We start from the raw sequence: 20,383 nt of genomic DNA, 5'->3' as shown, positions 1-20,383 counted from the left end.
GAATCCTGCTGGATGGTCAGTGGCGGGACCCTTGCTGGATGGCCAATGGCGGCACCTTATTGGATGAGACCCATACATGCATTGATCCAAGTCTCTAGGGTAACCATTCCCAACCATGGCTTCAACATCAGTCATTAAGTCATTCTCATCCATACCATTGTCTATGGGTCACATTCAGTAGGGTTCCACCACTGGCCATCCATCAAGGATTCCACCACTGGCCATGGATGGGTGACAGACAAGATCAAGTCTGCCAAGTTGGGTTGGACATGGAATTATGAAGGCACCATTGGATGGAAGGTCAATCAACCAAAGTTAAAGGAACCCCTAGCTACAAGCAAGGGCTGTACAACCATGGCCAGTGGGGGAATCCCTTATAGATGGCCAATGGTGAAACTGGAAGTGACCTTAACACAACGGCATGAATGAAAATGGTTTGATGTTGAAGCCTTGGTCGGACATGGCTGCCCTAGAGACTTAGACCAAAGCATGTTTAGGTATTTCCACTACAATCAATACAAAAATAGAAGTTTCACTGGATTGCTTGTACTGTGTATAGACAGCCCATAGCCAAGAGGGCAATCAATACCAATAAACCAATCACAAGGTAGATCTTGTCTCCCAGAAACTGTAATAACAGTGATCTTGATAAACCTGATCAAACTGAAGGTCTGGGAGGTTAAACCCAATGCAAGCTTTCCATGATAACCTTCCATGACATTCCTTTCAGGGAGGAACTCTTTTGATGGAGGGACAGTACAGCAGGTTTGTGCAGTGCCGTGGCCTGGGGAGGAATCCGGTCAGCGACCATAAATCAATTTCTGTCCAAGGCAGCTGCTTCAGGGTGACAGATAAAAAGGACTCAGCATTTCCACACAAGGGTTGGCTTGTTGCCGGAAAACAGTCATCAGATCTGCCAATAGAGCTTCATACATGGGCAAGAAATGCCGAAAATTACCAAATCAGATTTCTTTATTGGAGTATTTGCCGATTTTCAGATCTGATTGTGAATTAAACCTTGCAGTAGTATGATGCTTGTTGATGCAGGTCCAAGAGAACCATCATGAAATGATAGGAATATTCTGGCTGCCCATGTCGGGTTAATATTGTACCCAAGCATACCCAACCAATGCCAGCTCCATCCAGCCCAATCACCATGTCAGGCTTCAGGTGCTACAGGGATTCGGTGACCCAGATCTTCCCATACCCCGGCGTTTGATGCGAATCGCTGGAACATGCCCATGCATCTAACACCTGATTAATACCACCCTGCTCGCTGGACCTTGCTAGCAACCCGCTCACTCATATCCACCTCCCATTGAAGTCTCCAGAAAGCTTCCCTCCGCCCCACCCAGCTATACATTCACCAAGTCGCAGGTGCACCATGCTCCAATTTCCTTCCATCTGTTCTTATAGATCTCCTCCCTAGGGAGCTCAGAAGAAGGAAAACACAGAAGGTATTGAGGAGGAGTTATCAATTCTACCTTGTAGACCCATCAGCAACATTTACTAAATGGCTGCAGGATTCATAGGGGTGCTCCGATGTGTCATAAATTGTCCCAGGCTTTAAAAAAAATAGCCAATAGAAAGATCAACATTTTACTGCAATATCAAGCTGCAGTTCCTTTGTCGGCCATTAGAGGTCCTCAGTCTAATGGCTGGCATCGTGCAAACTACTTCCTCTGAGCCCCTGCCAAACCCAAGCCTGTGAATGAACAAGGAATAGATAAGCTGGTTTATAGGAAGCAAAACAATTGCAGCCTAGGAATATATATATATATACATATATATATATATATATATATATATATTCAAATTACTTATACTAAGGTAAAGCCAGACTTTAGCGGAGGATTGATCAATTAATGGAAAAGCTTTGTATTGAGTTCTCCAGGGGCCTGAATGATTTTCTCAGCATATTTAGGAGCAGACTTGTCCCTGGTCAACATATAAGGTGGGCCTGACAGTGATCCCCAGCAAGATCAAAGGGCTGCACATAATTATATGTAACCCCTTTCTGAAGTCATGCAGACGCAGACTGGGGCCAGGGTACACAAATGTGCTTCCAAAGGTCTATTATAGCTGACTTCTATGCTCAAGGGCCACACTTCAATCACCAAGGGGCCACAGGGTGGCACAGTGATTGCATACTGCAGGAAACGACTCTTCATTGGATCGGCCAATAAATTAGGTACACACTGCATAGCTACATCGTCAATCTATATCTGATTGGGTTAGACCCCCAAGCATGCTCAGATTTCCAAAAATCAACCAAAATCAAACCTCAAATCACAAAGCACATTGCAAATGTCAACAGCAAAATATATAATGAATGATCCTGAGGAAGCAGCCATTTACATAGCATTCACCAATAAACAGCCCTCAAGAAGGGAATGTCACTGGACGGGTTCCCTTAACCCTTGCATGGGCCACTGTATAACAAATACCACTGAGCCTGCAGAGGATTCATCATTTGATCATCATCATTCATCATTACGTAAAAACAAAAAAAGGAAATCATTATATAACATACATAGGATATAATAACATAATATAACATATATAAGTGTACTTATATGTGCAATGGCAACAAACATTCACAAGCATATAGATCTCTATGTGTGACAGGTCCACTTTAAGTGTCATCATGCAACTCTACTCACCTCCATGGCGAGGGCGGCCGTCTGCTGGTCGTAGTGATTGAGGAGATTGGGCATGAAGGTGGTATTATACGGGAGGTCCTGACACATTCTCAGAGTGATGGGCTCACAAGCAAACAGACTGTGCCCTATGGCACCCTGGACCAGAGCGAAGAGCCCGCAGAGGAAGTAGACGGCCATGATGGATCTGCACACAGCCATAGCGTCCTATTAAATCCTAGCTGCCCTCTGCGCTCCCATGGACGGGCGGCCCCTCCGGCATTGATCATAGAGGGATCCCCGGCACATTCTCTGCATCCAATGTTCTTCCTAACGGCAGGTTCATAATTTGCAGATTACCAGGACCTAGCCGCACTCCCAAACCACGGCCTCCATATTCCCCCCGAGGGATAATCTCCAGAACAAGAAGAGTCTGCAGGGGAAGGAAAGGACACAAGTTACAACATGAACAGCAAAATATGAGAAGACAGAGATTAATATCGGATACAAATGTAACAATTGCTAATAATTGACCGTAATCTGCAATCATTTGTTCCTGGGGATATGACAGACGTGTGTGGGCTCCTATTAATGTATCAATGTCACCTGGCCTCCCCCTTGGCCTTGCTCTTCGTTGAATTTGCACGCCAGGCTACCCTACATTCGTTCTGCCCCACGGGGCTTTCCCTTCATTCATTCTATCCTTTGGAACTCCCCTTCATTCATTCTGCTCTCCGGGCCTCCCCTTCATTCGTTCTGCCCTCTGGGAAATCCCTGGAGAGGCGGGATTCCGGATCTGCAGCTATCAATTCTGGATTAGGTAGAGCCGTTGGAATCAGAATGGAGAGGCGATGACTGTTCAGGTCTATTAAGCGGTGGCAATGCACCGGATGATGATAAAAATTGACAAACCGATCCAATGCCAGCCAACCAGCTCCAAAATCCAGACTTTTATTCCCAGCCTCGCTTGATGGACTACAGCACTCCTCCCATCGCCCCCTCACCCTCATCTGCTGCCTTGGATCTCCAGAACCTGCCCAATGCTAAAGAGCAGGGAAAAGGCTCCAGGGAGGTGTAGATCTGGGGGCGTCTATGTTAATAGAAACTGAGTGGCCTGCAGCTGCCCTTGCTTTTACAAACCAGGCGATGACGTTAGAAGGAATACATACAATAGAATGAAGAATACAAGGCAGACGTCACTATTGCTCACCCCTCGGCCCGGCCTGTGTTGGGGGGTACATTTACACCCATATAATGTGTAGGTGAAGCTGTATTCTTATTCTAGAAGGAGGCAGCACATATCTCTGGGTCTTCATGGTGTTCTGACATGATCCTGACTCATCTCCCAGCCTGGGGCCCCCAGGGCTTTCCTGTCTGTTTAAATATTAATGCTATATGTGGATTGCAGCCCAGGTCTGGGAAGGATGATTACATTGTGGAATAGAGCAGATCCTCAGATCTCAGACAGCGCGCTGACAAATGAGGATTTACAGGCCGAGAGGTATTCACGCAGGAGGGATTACTGTGCCACAGACCCAGAACACCTTGTGAATGTGGCGGATGTGCCATCCAAAGAAAGCTAGGCTAGACATGGCATCAAGGTGATGGTGTCTTCTGCTAGAGCAGACATGGTATCAAGGTGATGGTGTCTTCTGCTAAGGTAGGCATGGCATCAAGATGATGGTAGCTTGAGCATGGTGCCAAGGTCATGGTATCTTTTCCTAGACTAGATATGGAATCAATGTGATGGCGCCTTCTGCTAGGCATAGTGCCAAGGTCATAGTATCCCTTACTAGGCTAGCCATGGTGTTAATGTGATGGCACCTCCTGCTAGGCTGTGCCAAGGTCATCCTATCTTTCTAGGCTAGGCATGGTGTCAAGGTGAGAATTTAACACAAAGTGAGACCATGATGGTACCATGCATACACTGAGCAGGAAGTATAATACAGGGAATAAATCTTACCTTGTGTCTCACAATGCCTGTATGTAGAATGCCTCCTACCCATTACAAAACCTCTCGATTTATGGAAGTCACCACCCTGGACCCAATTTGTGTGAGTGTTTCTAATGATATGGATGGGACAAGAGAAGTTCTGAGTAGCCATGATGTTTGAAGTGTGGAGTCTATGCGGCAGCAAGGATTGAACTGCTAGTCTAGGCATGACACAATGAGGCCAGGCTAGCCATGGCACTGTTATGAGGGTACCCTATGGTAATGGAACCATTGTGGGGGTAGACTAAGCATTAGCACCATCATGATTATTTTCTGCTAACCTACACTGGGCATAGTGCCAATGTTATGGAAGACTAGGCAGGGCTCCATTGAGATTGCAGTCTAGCCATGGCACCATTGTGAGGGTACCCTACGGATGGCACCGCTGTGATATCTCCTGCTAACCTAGACGTGGCATCTCTGTAGACTAGTCATGTGACCATTGTAATGGTATCTCAGGGTAAATACCCTGCATTCATTATGATACCAGAAAGTGCAGAGAAAAGTCACCCAATGACCTAGAATACGGACATTATAAAACAAGAATCGTCCAATCACACAATCCCCCCCCCCCCCCGTAATTAGGACAATGACCCCCCATGAACCTCCTCACCTTGGACTTCTTACCCCCTATCGCATCTCTCAGTAGACAAATGTTGGTGATAAATAATAGTTGGATTAGTATAATCCCTGAAAACCGGATCCTCTTCTCTAATCTGCCACTGATCTGGGATTATCCATAATAATAATACTGTGTCCTGATATTAACCCCATTGTGCTGGTTAGGGGCCCCGGCTTAACTGTCTGGGGCCATTAATGAGGGGGCTGGGCTGTAATATGCAGGAAAAGTCACCAATGTAAAAAAAATTGTGTGATAGTGGAATGTTAGATATATTGTTGCCAAAACTAGATCCATAGAGGGCAGAATAATATTTCCGAAACACAAGGGGCAGAAAATTTCCGACACACGGGGGCAGAATATTTCGCACAAGCAGGGGGTAGAATACTATTTTGGACACACAGGGGGCAGAATGTTTCCAACACGAAGAGGGTAGAATATTATTTCGGACACGCAGGGGGTAGAAAATTTCCGACACATGGGGGTAAATCCTTTCGCAAACGCAGGGGGCAGATTAATATTTTGCACACGCAAGGGGGGGGGGAAGTTTTCACACAAGCAGGGGGCAGAATATTATTTAGGACACGCAGGGGCTCAATATTTAGGACTTGCAAGGGGAAGAATATAATTTGGGACATGCAGAGGAGGGCAGGATATTTTGCACACGCAGGGGCCAGAATATTATTTCGGACATCCAGGGGCCAGAATATTATTTCGGACATCCAGGGGCCAGAATATTATTTCGGACATCCAGGGGCCAGAATATTATTTCGGACATCCAGGGGGCAGAATATTATTTTGGACACAGGAGGCAGATCGTTTCAGATACACAGAGGAGGGCAAGATATTTTGCACACGCAGGGGGCAGAATAATTTTTTGGACACGCAGGGGGCAGAAAAATATTTTGGATACACAGGGGGCAGAATATTTTAGACATGCAGGGGGCAGAATATTTGCACACACTGGGGGCATATTATTATTGATACACAGAGGAGGGCAGAATAATATTTCGGATACACAGAGGAGGGCAGGATATTTTGCACACACGGGGCAGAATATTATTTCGGACACGCAGGGGGCAGAATACTATTTCGGACACGCAGGGGCTCAATATTTAGGACATGCAAGGGGAAGAATATAATTTGGGACATGCAGAGGAGGGCAGGATATTATTTTGGACACAGGGGCAGATCGTTTCAGATACACAGAGGAGGGCAAGATATTTTGCACACGCAGGTATGGCGGGATATTTTGCACACGCAGGGGGCAGGATATTTTGAACACGCAGGGGGCAGAATATTGCAGATACATTTACTTGCACCCCCTGCCCACCATGGTATTGACCGTCCCAATCCCCCTCCCCCTGCAGAAAGCATGGCACCCACGGCGTCTCATCCATGCCGGTACCAGGCATCATCCAGATGATGGGAATCCTTCTCCAGACACGTAGCTGTGGATGGCGCAGGAAATGCACGGCACTCATTGCTTTATCGCATTAATAAGCCATTAGGAGGAGGCCAGGCCCATCACCCTCCATGCATTGTACACAGAGCTCTCCATCTCATTATCATCACAATACTGCAATGAGACACACTGATTATTGGTGAATTATTCATAGGATCATCAAATATTAATGTATGGAACACAGAGCCCCTACACAACAATGCCACCGTTACACTGCGCCATGCCATAGGCTGATCCTGCATGGGGCCCACAGACACCAAGGTCCCCCCATCATTCCGGGGGCTGTACCCTGCACCCAGGGGGATAACACCAGAGACATTATACAATATCTACTAATAATAATTACTATTATACTTTTATTATTATATTATTATTAAACAACCATAGGAAGGAGAAGTACACAAATGTGATCACACCATGGTGTGTATAGTACACAGGGGATATACACCAATATATATGCAATAAACTGATATCTGAGATATACAAATATCAGACAATGATACATTGTATAGGAAGTCCCAGGTAGGAGAACACAACGAGAAAAATTAACACTTGTAATTCTATTCTTCGCTATAATACAATGGGAAGAGTATAGGAAGTGATATACAAGCGTAATACTACAACACAAAGCTGTGACACTGATATACCATACAATAATACTACAACACAATAATATAGGCATATAATATAATATAAATCCTCCACAATCCTAATACTACAACACAAAGCTGTGATACTGATATACCATACAATAATACTACAACACAAAATATAGGCATATAATATAATATAAATCCTCCACAAAGCTGTGATACTGATACACCATAGCACAAAACATTATTGTAATCAGTATAAGAATATAATGTCCCTTATACCAAGGCAATGATAAAAGTATAGCACACAACAATGCAATCCAAACACTACACCATCATGTGATGTAATCATCATAGACAACATATAATACCACAATTATAATACTACAACACAAAGCATTAACACAAAGAATTATATTCTGCTGTGCTACACCATACAACAATACAAGCCAAATACTACACCAGCACAAGTGAAGGAATCATCATATAATACAATAATATTAATACTACAGCCCCATACAATAATACACCATACCATGATACTATACAACACATTATTATAGGAAAAGAATTGTAACTGATCCATTATACCATAAGGCAATGATAAAACTACAGCACACAATAAATCAATCCAAACACCACACTACCAAGTGAGGCCAATCATCATATAATACAATAATCCTAATACTACAACACAAAGCAGTGATACACTCTACAATATTAAATCATATTATAATACTACACAACACATTATTGCAATCAATGGAAGAATATAACTGACCCCCTATACCATAAGGCAAGGATAAAACTACAACACACAACAATGCAATCCAAATACTACATCAACATATAATACCACAACCCTAATACTACAACACAACGCAATGCAAACATACAGCTGACAGTAATGTAATCATATTACATAGCATGCAATGACACAGAATACTACACCATACAACAATGCAAGCCAAATACTACACCGGCACTGGTGAGGGAATCATCATATACAGCATATAATACAGCAATCCTAATACTACAACACAAACATACATCATGCAATAATACTACACTTATTACTGCAATCAATAGAAGAATTTATATCACAAGGCAATGATAAACCTACAGCACACAACAATGCAATCCACACACTACACCGGCCATTGAGGCCGATCATCATATACAGCATGGCATACAGCTGTAACTATACAATACAATATAATGCAATCATATCACAATACAATACAATAATCATAGTACCAGCATAGAGAATAACACAACATACATCACAATACAATCATACAAGCACAACATACAGCAGATCTAATATACAACACATGGAGTTGTAATACAACAAGCTGCCATATAAATGTAATTCTTCCATACACAATAATGTCATAATAATACTAAAACACTACAATCATAGGACCATGGCAATGCAAATAGATCCGCACCTTGCACAGTATTGTAATGATAATACTACACCACACAGATATAGGAGATAATAATGTGATAATAATACTACAGCCATGCAATAATAATAATAAAACAGCCATGTAATAATAATAATAATAATAATAATACAGCCATTCAATATGTAATAATATTACTAAAGCCATGCAATATGCAAAAATAATTAATAATAATACAGCTATATAATAATAATAATAATACAGCTATATAATAATAATAATAATAATAGAGCCATATAATAATAATAATAATTTTAGAGCCATGTAATATGTGATCCCACGTATCACCATGCAGCAATCATTTTGTTCCCTTGCATTACATTGCAGTCATGACACCAGCATATACAGTAGCGCAGCCATTGCCCGGTGATAATAATCTGCCCCTTCTGCAGATCTTATAATGAAGGCCGATCTGTGCATGTACAGGAATGGAGCAGGTGATAAAATGTGATCTATGCATAGTATGTAGGATTCACCCCGGATTCACCCGGCACTCACCCCAGCAGCAGCGGCTGTCCGGTCCGGTTGATCTGTTCCCTCTGAGCTCTCTGCACTCACTGCTGGGGGCACAAAATCAGGACACGCCCCCTTTGAGTCAAAGACACGCCCAATCCCGACAAGAGGCCAATCAGCCACGCCCTAACACTAGAAATGTCTACTTCGCAAAGAGATTGCACGCCCAATTTATCAAAAAGCCCGCCCTCATAGTACAGACACGCCTAGTTTGTTAAAAAATCTACGCCCCTTACTATAAAATAAAGCTAGCTAGCTTCCTCTGGTCACACCCTTCACATATGCCCCGCCTATTTATTCAGATTAGACACGCCGCGCCCCCATCGCTGCAGGATTCCACCAATGGGTAGCGCAGGTCACCGTCTCTGTGGTAACAGCTGTAAAGAGACGGGGCGTGGTGTCAGGATCCGCCCACAGGTTGATTGGCAGCAGGGCCAAGCGGGTTGGTTGCCATAGGAACGGAGGGATCTCTGGTGCTCATCTGCCCTGCTCGTCACCCGGGCCAGGTAATGCGGACCCCGATATTGTTATATGACGTCATTGTGTGTGTGGGGTCACCGGAGTTCGGTTCTGTGCCGGGGTGGGGGCACTGACACAATCATTGTAACATTTGTAATAGCTATATTAATTATTAATGGCAGCCCAATGCACCGGCCTATTGGACAGAACCTGGGGGGAGGGGACCATTACGGGGCTGAGAACCTTTACATTGTTACTTACTGCCAATGCTAAATGGATAAATACTGTGCGTGCTGGGCCAGCTGCTCAGCCCCTCCCACTTCTTCTGGGCATGCCTAAATACTGTGCGTGCTGGGCCAGCTCCTCAGCCCCTCCCACCTCTTCTGGGCATGCCTAAATACTGTGTGTGCTGGGCCAGCTCCTCAGCCCTTCCCACCTCTTCTGGGAGTGCCCCTCTCTTTCCTATTGACATCAGGATGATGTCAGCCCCACTTGTAAATATAACGCCCCTCTTCTGTGAAGATTTTGGAGGGTGTCTGTGGGACTTTGTCCCCATTGGTCAGATCAGGAACTGACGTTGGAGGAGAAGACCTGGCTCGACATTTTAATTAACCCCAATGGGGTTCAGTAGGGTTGATGTCGGGGCTCTGGCTTTGTACAGTCGTGGGGGCAGAAAGGGGTCTTCACCAAACTGTCACCACAAGGCTGGAAGAGAACCATGGTCTACAATGTTTTTTTATGATGGGGTAATAATAGAACTGGAAACACCTGAGCTCCATCTTCTGGAGAGGGTGGGATCTACATATCATTTCCCTAATAATGGTCAAAGGTCCTCAGAGTTTCTAGCTGGATATGAGATTTGGAAAAGAATTGTTAAGTTTAGAAGAACCGTAGAACAGGGCTTTGGACCATCGGAGGTCCACATACATTGCTTTCCTTTAAGGCTGAGGTTCTATAGGGGTCCATGCGTCTCATTTCCCCTTCCCCCTCCCCATATCACAGAAGTTGCAAACCTTTTTCCTTTGCCCAGCACCACAGAAGTCCGATATGTCCCGGTCTCTGCACTCCCTATGGATTGGATTGCCCTGATTTTAGAGGTTCCATTGAGGTTTATTTGTCATTCTGTTAAGCCACCCCATGCTGGGAAACCTTTAAAAAGGGTCTTTAAGGGGCTAATGTATTGGCAGCTTCAGGGTTCACAGCTGCGGGGGCAGCGCCTGACATACTGTACTGTGATTGCGGTGGGATCAATGGCTTTTCACCTATAAAGGTAAGTGTTACCCTTTTTTCTGGAAGTTCAGCTTCAAGAGCATTGGTTATAGCTGCATAAAATTGGTCAGCGGCGGGACAGATATAACTAATGACTTTTATTTAATATGTAGAAAGGGCTGGAGTGCCTGGGATTGATAGTACCTGATGTAGTTTAGGTGTATACTAATTCCCAACGTTTTGGTTCAATACTTCAACCATATCATGATGACACAGGCTGCTATTATTTACTATCGGCCAGTCTGTTCCTAATATCCTTATCATTGTAACATGAGGAGGGGATGGGGGTCTCCACCATAGTTGGCAGTAAGGACCGCTTTAGGACTAACATACCATTTCTTATTTAATCAAAGGAAACAAAAGTCATCTGAGAAGCAGACACCAGTTTATTTTGTGTTTGATTCCGGTTAAGAAGGACGATGGACAAACATTTGTGTAGAGGACAGGTGTCATTGTGTGTGTGCTGAGTACATTCACCTGAATGATCTGTGTGACGCCCTCATTAGGTGAGAAGTGTTTTATTATTTATTCATTAGGCACTTTTGTCCTCACACCTTTACAAAGGCTTCAGGTATTGTACACAGATTAGAGATGGCGATGGGCTACTGGGGACAAAAGCTATAATGGAGACCATAGGAAACATATCACAATCGAGGCAGAGAGCCAGGTGGTCTCCTTTGCGGGGGTAATGATAGAAGACGAGGAAGTGCAGATCATAGAATGGCTGAAATAGAAGTAGAAGCAGTGAGATGTCCTGAGATCCTTGCACTGTAGGTCCTCAGGTACAGCTTCCCCTCCAGCAAAGAGAACAGTGAGCAGCATCATGGTGACTATCAGGCTTGGAGAGACGAAACCCGTAGGAGATGCTAAGGATTGCTCAATGTTGGTGTGAGCGACAGCCTGGTTTTCTCCAGCGACTGGAGGTGAGGATGTTGCATTGCAGACTGAATTAGCAGGCAGAGAATGGTTGATTAAGGCAGGCATAGGACGTCATGTGATATAAAGCTATAGAGATACAGCACAGGAGTGCCTCGGTGATCAGTCACCTAGATTTCCATCGGTGATCAGTCATGACCTGACTCTTTATTCTTAGAGAACACATTATTGGTCTCTTCTATTTCCTGAGTGGAGGGTCAAGGAATTCTTTGTGGTAGAGGTTTGGGAAAGCCAAAGGTTCAGGAGATAGGAAATCCCGTATTTCAGGTCCTGGCCAAAGTATGGTGGATAAAGCCAGTTCTTGTAGAACCTTCTATGGAATATTGAAGATAGCTTTTCAATTCTGTAGACCCACCTTATAAATCCTACATCCCCGGTGTTATCTGGAGGCTTTCCCACCACACAGGTAAGCGGAAGACAAAAAATTTGGGTCAGAATTTAGTTTTTTTGCAAAAAAAGGGTTGAAAAACTAATTGGAATGGTTCCTATAGCCATTTGTAGTAAGCCCAGACAATATCATGGCAGTCTGAATCCATTTTTCGGTCCCATTTACCTCTAACTGTGCTGAGAAAAAAATGGAAAGATTTGCCGTGATTTCACTGGGTTAACAGTCATACTTCTATAAGAACATTTCTAAGTGCTTTAAGTACCATAAGTATTTTGGAGCAAATACCCTATTTTATTTCCTCCTGTCCCTATATTTTTGCTCCTCGGTCCACCCCTGACCAATAGAAAATGGCACCTTGGCTAGCTCTGCACTATCTTTAGAGAGACGTTGCCCATTCTGTAGAAGTCCAAGGCAGGCATGCGAATATGGGACCTGTTATTAGACTGAACTAGTCATAGCATAGGCAAACTTGGAGTTTGCAAATGTAGAGAACAAATTCAGAATTCCATGTCAGAGTTTTCCGGTATGAGTTTCCACTCCAAAAGCAAACACTCCAATCTGTCCCATTGAAGCACCACTACCCACCTCGTGTATGGTGACTGGGCTGCTCATGCTTTTCATTACTCAGAAGGGTTTGTGGTCATGTGACCACACATAAGCGGAGTTGGAAGTGCCCAGGGGGATTGGTTGTATTTTACTGTTGGCTTTCACCCCTTTCACTTCCTTAAGTGCTTTGTCCACTAGGGGTGCTGTATGCAAAGCTATGACTTTGTGATCGTTCAACTTCACCCATGGATTTTGGGGGAGGCAGCAGCCAAAATATGAGCATTGGTTGGCTGACTTTTCTGCCAAGTGAACCTGTCTAGCCAAACAATGTACAGGTGAACTTTATATGTATAAAAAATAACAGAGGAATGTTTTTACTTTCAGTTTGACAAATGGTCGGATGCCCAGAGGCGGAGGATCCTTTGCGATCTCTTCGAGCGATGCTCCATGTCACAGCTCAGATTCTGCAACAATCACCTGCAAGGGAAAGTCCCGCGAGAGTCTCTGGACTTCACTACAGTGCTGCCCCGGGTTGTGTCCCTCTACATCTTCTCTTTCCTAGACCCTCGTAGTCTCTGCCGCTGCGCACAGGTGGGTACTGCTAGTGTGACACCACCCATAATCCCCTCTGTTATGTTTAATAAGAGGATACTTACATCTGTTGTGACCAGTGAGCATTCAGGGCTAGTACCCAGGTCAAGTTTAGTAGCATCAGCAGGCGACTGCTACCTTGACAATAAATCTGTGACTAGTTTTAATATGTAAATGTTTAGGATTTTTATTGAAAACACTATTTTGATTAAAAAAAAATCCTCAGACTCTTATACAAGCTCACAAAAGTAAAAAAAAAAAAAACCTGTTCTTTAATCCGGTATTAATACTGTAATTTTATTTGACCATTACAGTAATGAACAGATGCACAGCGCCACCTTCAGGCTGCAGTGGTTACTGCAGGCTGAAGGTTTCTTTGTCAATGAGTGATCACATGATCAGGAACCACTTTTATTGCTTCTTCATCATCAGTAGGGACCTGAAAACTCGCTTAAAGCTGAGATTAAAAGATGATAACCTGTTGACTGCTCTGTATTTGATGATAATCACCCCATGGCTTCTCCAGGTCAGCTGGCACTGGAAAGCCCTGACAGAGCTAGACCAGCTGTGGATGCCAAAGTGCCTGCGATTCGGGTGGTACATCAACTTTTCCCCTACGCCCTTTGAACAAGGTGTCTGGAAGAGACAATACATAGAGATGGTGAAAGAACTGCACGTCACAAGACCAAAGGTGGGTGTGGCCCCTGTTACACGAGGGTATTTACTGATGGGGGGGTGCATGCATGGAACTTACCAGCCGAAATATTGGCCTCATCCTTACCAATTCCCAAGACATATGAACAGGGGACCCTCTAATGCACAGCATTCCAGCTCTCTGCACACCCTTCCATTCTTGTGAATTGGGGCCCAGGAGAAAGTGAAGACCCTTCCATTCCTGTGAATTGGGGTCCTGGAGAAGGTGGGGACCCAGGGCAATTGGCCACGAGCCCTGGCACGCATAATGATACATTTGATGCATTCCCTTATCATTTGTCCGGTATTCTTTACCGACAGACTCCGCCCAAAGACGAGTTCATAGTAATTGACGTGAAGCCAATCAATAAAGAAGACAACAAGCTTTCCCTCACCCACCGATCCATATCGAGCAGGTCACATGACAGGGGGAAGAATGAGCTCCCGCCATGGCGTTCTTCAGATAAACATCCCACCGACACCGTACGATACAACTACCTGGATAACTTCGACCCTATCGAGCAGGCGCGACAGGCGTAAGTACCATTTATACATCATGTGGGCGGAATCCCTGAGATTCCATCAATGGGGGTGGGGTTTCTCAACTGAAAGAGGCCTAATTAGGAAGGGCATGGGCGGAGCTTATTTAAAGAGAACCTGGCAGAAAACGAATAGTCACTAGTATTGTCTATGGCAGGACCGCCATCAGAAATTTCTGGGCCCCTTATTCCTGGCCCTCCTTCCTATGTCAAAAAGTTCCAGTAGACTGGTAGAGAAGTATCCCTTGCCCCTCCTTGATGGCGGCCCTGGCCTATGGTCTTACTGCACGACCTGCCTCATATCCTGGCAGGAGGATGTCCAGTATCATCTTGCTCCTCCCTCCCCATCCTGACTGTCTCTGGCCCTGCCCCTTCCTTTCAATTACTTCCTTTCATTCATGCAGTCTGGGGACTCCCTGACATTCACCCATCAAACGATTTTGGGCCAGCCTAATAATAAATCATCAATTATTCAATTTAAGGAAGCTATGAATAGCACTTTGATGGCTCCTCCCACCACACTTACATTGCATAGAGAAACATAGAGACCCAATCACAATACCATAATATAATTGTTAGATACAACAATTATACATCAGCTTTACCAATAGCTGTGTCCCTAGGTGTCAGGCAGGAGTTGTTCTTGGAGTGCCATATTGCAGCCCTTGCAGGTAATGAGCGGCCTCTCTGCTGCCGACAGGTCCCCGGAGTTGGGTGATGGATTACCCTTCTCCTGAACCAGCCCCTCAGTGCACAGATAACAGTGATGGATTGCCCCATCTTGTCTGTGCTTGAAGCATTTCTCTGCATCTGCGGACCTGAACCGTTCTGTAGTGCGGATCTCCTGCCTCCTGTCATATGACCGCCCGGAGGATATACGGCTACATCATGACAGCAATATGATTGAATAGGAGGATGTGATTCAACAGATTGTATCTGAGCTGCAGGACATGAATGTAACCCAGCATGGGACTTCTCATACTGGAAGATGAAGCTTCGACTGCCTGGCATTTTATTTTGGTTGAAGTTTTCACCATTTCCTGGCCATTACTCAGCTCCGCAGCTCAGGGCTCTGCAGTGCACACCTGTCCTCATTAGAAAGGCTAAACAGGTTGCTGGACACCAGGTTGGTCGATCTATCACCTTTTCCTGGGTTCAAAGTGGATGCAGCTGCTTCAAAGAATGGAGGACCCCGAGCACCATGTGGTCACCCTGCTCTATGCATGTTTTGTTATTATAAATAGCGCCAACCTATTGCACAGCACTGTACAATAGAAAGGGGTTGCAAATGACAGACACATACAGACAGCGACACAGGAGAAGGAGAGGACCCTGCCCAGAAGAGCTTGCAATCTAAGAGGGTTTATACCCTGTTATGGTTCTCCTACCCCTTGGCCTAGGTCAGGAAGAAAACTGAGGTCACATGGACAGAGATTCTGACCGCTGACCACTGTACTGTCATCATTCCACTGAAACAACAATAAAAACCTGACCAACGATCAAGAAAATATTTCAGCTTGAGTTGAGCTTTAGGAACCACTTGCTGGTATCATTTCATCTACCCACATACACAGGCCAATCGTCACCTTGAGGACCTGTAGCCCTTGTGACAAATCCAGAAGCACTGAGCTGGTTTTGGTGTTGTCATCTATTTCCATAACATGAACAGATAGACCCACCTGGTGTCCAGCAACCTATTTAAGCTTTTCTAATGAGGACAGGTGTGCAATGCACAGGCCTGAGCTGCAGAGCCGAGTAATGACCAGGAAATGGTGAAAGCTTCAATTAGAATATATTGCCAGGCAGTGCCGTGCTGGGTTACATTCCTGTCCTGCAGCTCAGATCAGTTGACAACATCCAATCACTGGGACTAATCCTGCTCAGTGCCTGGGGAACGGCTCATCATCAGAGACACTCGCTGGTTCTGGATGAATGAAATGGCGGAGAGGCATTCGGCGTCTCTATGCTGCAGTTTGGCCCCGGACATTTTTTTTCATCATCTGCAGTGAAGTAGAAATGAAAAATGAATGTAGGTCACTTTATGGAGTCTCCTTCCCCTGGTGCTTCCTCATCCCTATAGGCAATAAGTGGATGATGCACCATAGATAGTAATAGAGCCTGTATTCTGTAATGCACAGGGTATTGGGTACAGCGTTTCCCAAGCATGCACCAAGTGAAGCTGGGACTTTTTATGGGGCACCGTGTGCCACCGACTGGGCAGGGTGAGGGTTACTGACAGCAGTAATTGATCTTTATATAAAAGGTGACTGTGTGTCAGATAGAGGAGGAGGAAGCCGGGTCAGTGATCTGTATATAAGGTGACAGTCAGTGGAGGAGGAAGCAGTGCCGGCTCAGTAACTGAAGAACATATATTATTGTACTGATACATTTTGTATCCTGCAGGAGAAAAGCCAACTCAAGAGTCTCAGCCCTAAACAATCAGAACCTGGAGAAACAGAAGGCGCCATCGTCTGCTTCCTACAAGCTGCGGAAAGCCAAGTCCCTGGTAGGTTGTTGTTTTCAGATTGATCACTAAGCTGTCCAATGAGGAGCCTTGGATACTTCATCCCGATCCATTACAGAGATCTTGGGATAATATATCCTATAACAGTAAATCCTATGCTAATGGATTCTGTGATAACTGATAGTAGATCCTATTAATAGGTAAAAGATCCTGTGTCAACAGATTCCATGATAATACATCTTATAATAATAGATCCTATGACAACAGATACAAGCTGCTATATTATTAGATCATATTCTAACACAATATAGATCCTGAGATAATATATCCTATAATAATAGACTTTATGATAATAGATAACTGATCCTGCCTGGGGTTATATATCTATAACAGTAGATCCTATGATAATAGGTAATAGATCCTGGCCTAATATATCCTATAACAATAGATCCCAATATAACAGATACCTGAGGTAGATCCTATGGCAATAGGTAACAGATTCTATGATAACAGATCCTGAGATAATACATCCGAAAACAGTAGATCCTATGATAATAGATAAAAGTTCCTAATATAATGAATCCTATGATAACATAATGTGGATCCTGGGATAATATATCCTATGACTGAGGATCCTATGTTAAATGATCCTGTAATACATGATAGTAGATCCTATTGTATTAGATAATAGATTCTATGATAATAGATCCTGGGATATTAAATCGTATAACAGTAGATCCCATGATAACCGGTACTGGATCCCAGTTATTCTGGCATCATGTGATCCCTGTGATCAGAGAAATGTGATCTAACAATTAATAACATGACTTTCCCTTTCTTCTAGCTCAGACCGGCAGATAGTGATCAGGTACAGCGCGGTGTTTACATTTCTCTGTGATCATTAGTCATTGGGCCCCCCACATTCCTCATCCCCCCCATACAATGGGATTCATACAATTGGATTCTGTAACCCCCCCATTCAATAAGATCCTGTCATCTCCCCCCCATAAAATGGGATCCTGTCACCCCCCCCCATACAAGTCATCTCGACTACCTGCATTCACCCAGCACATTCACATCAAACCAGGGGGAATCTTTCATTTCGCACCTCACTGTGTGAATTACAAAGGGGGATTTATAATTCTGCATAATAGGGAGGAATTTGGGGAAACAGCTGTGAGCAAAATGCGGCGACCATTCTCTTGTGTCTCCTGTTGGGAGGGATCTGTCTTCTGTTGGGGAGGTCTGTCTCATATTGGGGGGTCTGTCTCCTAAGGGCCAGGACGCTTGTTAGTTGGACAAATCACCCATTGGTTGGATAGGTCACCCATTGGTTGGCCAAATCACCCATTGGTTCAGCAGGTCACCCATTGGTTGGCCAAATCACCCATTGGTTCAGCAGGTCACCCCTTGTTTTTTTATATTGCTTCTGTGCAGTCGCCCCCTAAGTTTGAAGTACCCAGGGGTGTGACACCCCCACTTCTTTAAGCTTCTATAAAGTGACCCTGTCATGTATTGCTGCTCTGATCCAAAAAATGTATATTATCGAGAATTCACTTTTTCTGTCCAATCATTAGCTGGGGGAGGAGCTAGACCTGTAAATGTTACTCAACTGCAGCAGAGAGCATTGAGGTCTCCTGCTTCGCCAATCAGGAATGTGCTGTATGTATAGTGGAGCTTTGTAGATCTCAGGACTGGATGGACAGATAAAACAGATTGCTTGTCATCTCCCAAGATTTTTATTGTCTATGACCAGCGCACTGATGAGATCAACTTTCTTTTTTTTCCCAGCAATCGCCCTGTTTGAGAGTCAGCCATGGCAGATCCCGGTAACCGACCGCGACTCAGATGAGGAGTAGGACCCCCGGACCAAGACCATGGGAGGCGGGCATGCAGCTGGCAAAGGGGGGGGGGTGGCTGGGGCAAAGGATGCTTAAAGGGCAACAAATGAAGATGGGGAATAAAAAGAATCAGTGGGTTTGTTGACAAGCAGTGAATCTGACATCAATCACTGAAACTTTCTTCCAGATCCATGTGGCAGTTATTGATTCTCTGCAGGGAATGTTTCAATGAATACCAGATTCACTTCTTTATAAATAAACCTCATTGTATTCTTACATTGGGCCTGATTTAATAAAGCTCACCAAGACTGGAGAAGATAGACTATCATGGGTAAACCTGGGAGGTCTAGCAATCCTGGAATGGAAGTGGATTATTATTTTTATAATAGAATATGATCTTTAATTAAACCATTCTGAGATCGCTGGATCACCCAGGTTCCCCCATGATAGTACAACTTTAATAAATCAGGTCCTGTGTATCTCATTCATATATTAATCAAGGATTTGATTTGCATATTAGGTAAAGAAGCCATTAATATTTATTTCTATTTGCCCCTTTTTACCCCTAATCAAGCCTAATGAACTCCTTCCTCCCCTTCTTGCCTTAGCCATATGCTGTTTTTTTAATTATTATATATTTTTTTTACAATTATTTTTTTTAATTCCTTTTGTTTTTTATCATGTGCAGATAAAGTTTTTTTTTTTTTTTTTTTTTTATAAATGATTCCCCCAATAATATGTCTGAAATTCGCTGAGAATCTCTCCTTTCAGTTCCTATTAAAATAATGACTTGTTCTGCCACCTAGTGATCACAATAGGAAATGCTATCTGTATAAACGAATGATGAGTTTAGAGGAATTGACAGGGGGAATCATTTATAAATACCGAACTTTGTTTCAGAAATATCATTTTAATGTCATTCTCATCAGGGCAGATGTATAAAAAATAACATTATGGGAAAAAGATGAAATTCCTATTAACTTTTTATTTACAGTCAAATTACTTTATTTTTTAAAATTACCTATAGAAGAAATAAATAAAAAAAATATTTAATTTTTTTCCTCAGTTCTATAGAGAATAAAATAAATTTGGTGCCTTTGGTCACATGATCACCCAATGAAAGTCTCATTTTCTATATATGCGTTGAACAAATACACTGGGCCATGGTGGGGAGTGAAAATTGCTCTGGTCTATAGGCAGGTTTGAGGGGTTGAATTGCATACAAATTGGTTCTTTTTATGATTCCTTCCTTCCTCCTGTTATGTGTTCAATTAGCCCCCATAGTTCCCGTGCCTATCTTTTGCTTAGATCTGTATATTAATAATGCCTGTGGCTACAATTCATGCTCCATGCCTTCCTTTTTAGC

General features: G+C 43.8%; 2 protein-coding genes across 3 annotated transcripts in view; one reads left to right on the top strand and one right to left on the bottom strand.

Moving 5' to 3' along the window:
- FZD3 (frizzled class receptor 3) overlaps positions 1–9,341 on the bottom strand; it is a 45,344-nt gene extending 36,003 nt beyond the window's left edge. For both annotated transcript variants that reach the window (XM_072407223.1, XM_072407224.1), the window contains exons 1-2: positions 9,277–9,341; positions 2,664–3,072 (exon numbers count right to left, since the gene is read on the bottom strand). In XM_072407223.1, the coding sequence (XP_072263324.1) occupies positions 2,664–2,861 (198 nt within the window). In that variant the 5' untranslated portion in view covers positions 2,862–3,072; positions 9,277–9,341. The remainder of the gene's footprint in view (positions 1–2,663; positions 3,073–9,276) is intronic.
- A 2,541-nt stretch (positions 9,342–11,882) lies between these two features.
- On the top strand, positions 11,883–18,132 carry FBXO16 (F-box protein 16). Its single transcript, XM_072409060.1, has 5 exons — positions 11,883–11,942; positions 13,274–13,480; positions 14,007–14,171; positions 14,495–14,709; positions 17,116–18,132. Exons 1-5 carry the CDS (start codon positions 11,883–11,885, stop codon positions 17,246–17,248), a joined length of 780 nt encoding a protein of 259 aa, XP_072265161.1. The 3' UTR covers positions 17,249–18,132.
- The last annotated feature ends 2,251 nt before the right edge of the window (positions 18,133–20,383 follow it).

This window comes from Pyxicephalus adspersus, chromosome 4 (assembly GCF_032062135.1).
Source record: "Pyxicephalus adspersus chromosome 4, UCB_Pads_2.0, whole genome shotgun sequence".
Classification (NCBI taxonomy): Eukaryota; Metazoa; Chordata; class Amphibia; order Anura; family Pyxicephalidae; genus Pyxicephalus; species Pyxicephalus adspersus.
The sequence above is the reverse complement of the archived record's forward strand: the minus strand, read 5'-3'. Positions and strand labels throughout refer to the sequence as shown.

What these genes read in the sequence shown, in the direction of transcription:
- FBXO16 (XM_072409060.1), top strand. Translation starts at nt 11,883, where the DNA reads ATGCTAAGGATTGCTCAATGTTGGTGTGAGCGACAGCCTGGTTTTCTC. An exon ending in TGCACGTCACAAGACCAAAG is followed by an intron (nt 14,172 to 14,494) that starts GTGGGTGTGGCC and finishes CTTTACCGACAG; the next exon opens with ACTCCGCCCAAAGACGAGTT. An exon ending in ATCGAGCAGGCGCGACAGGC is followed by an intron (nt 14,710 to 17,115) that starts GTAAGTACCATT and finishes TGTATCCTGCAG; the next exon opens with GAGAAAAGCCAACTCAAGAG.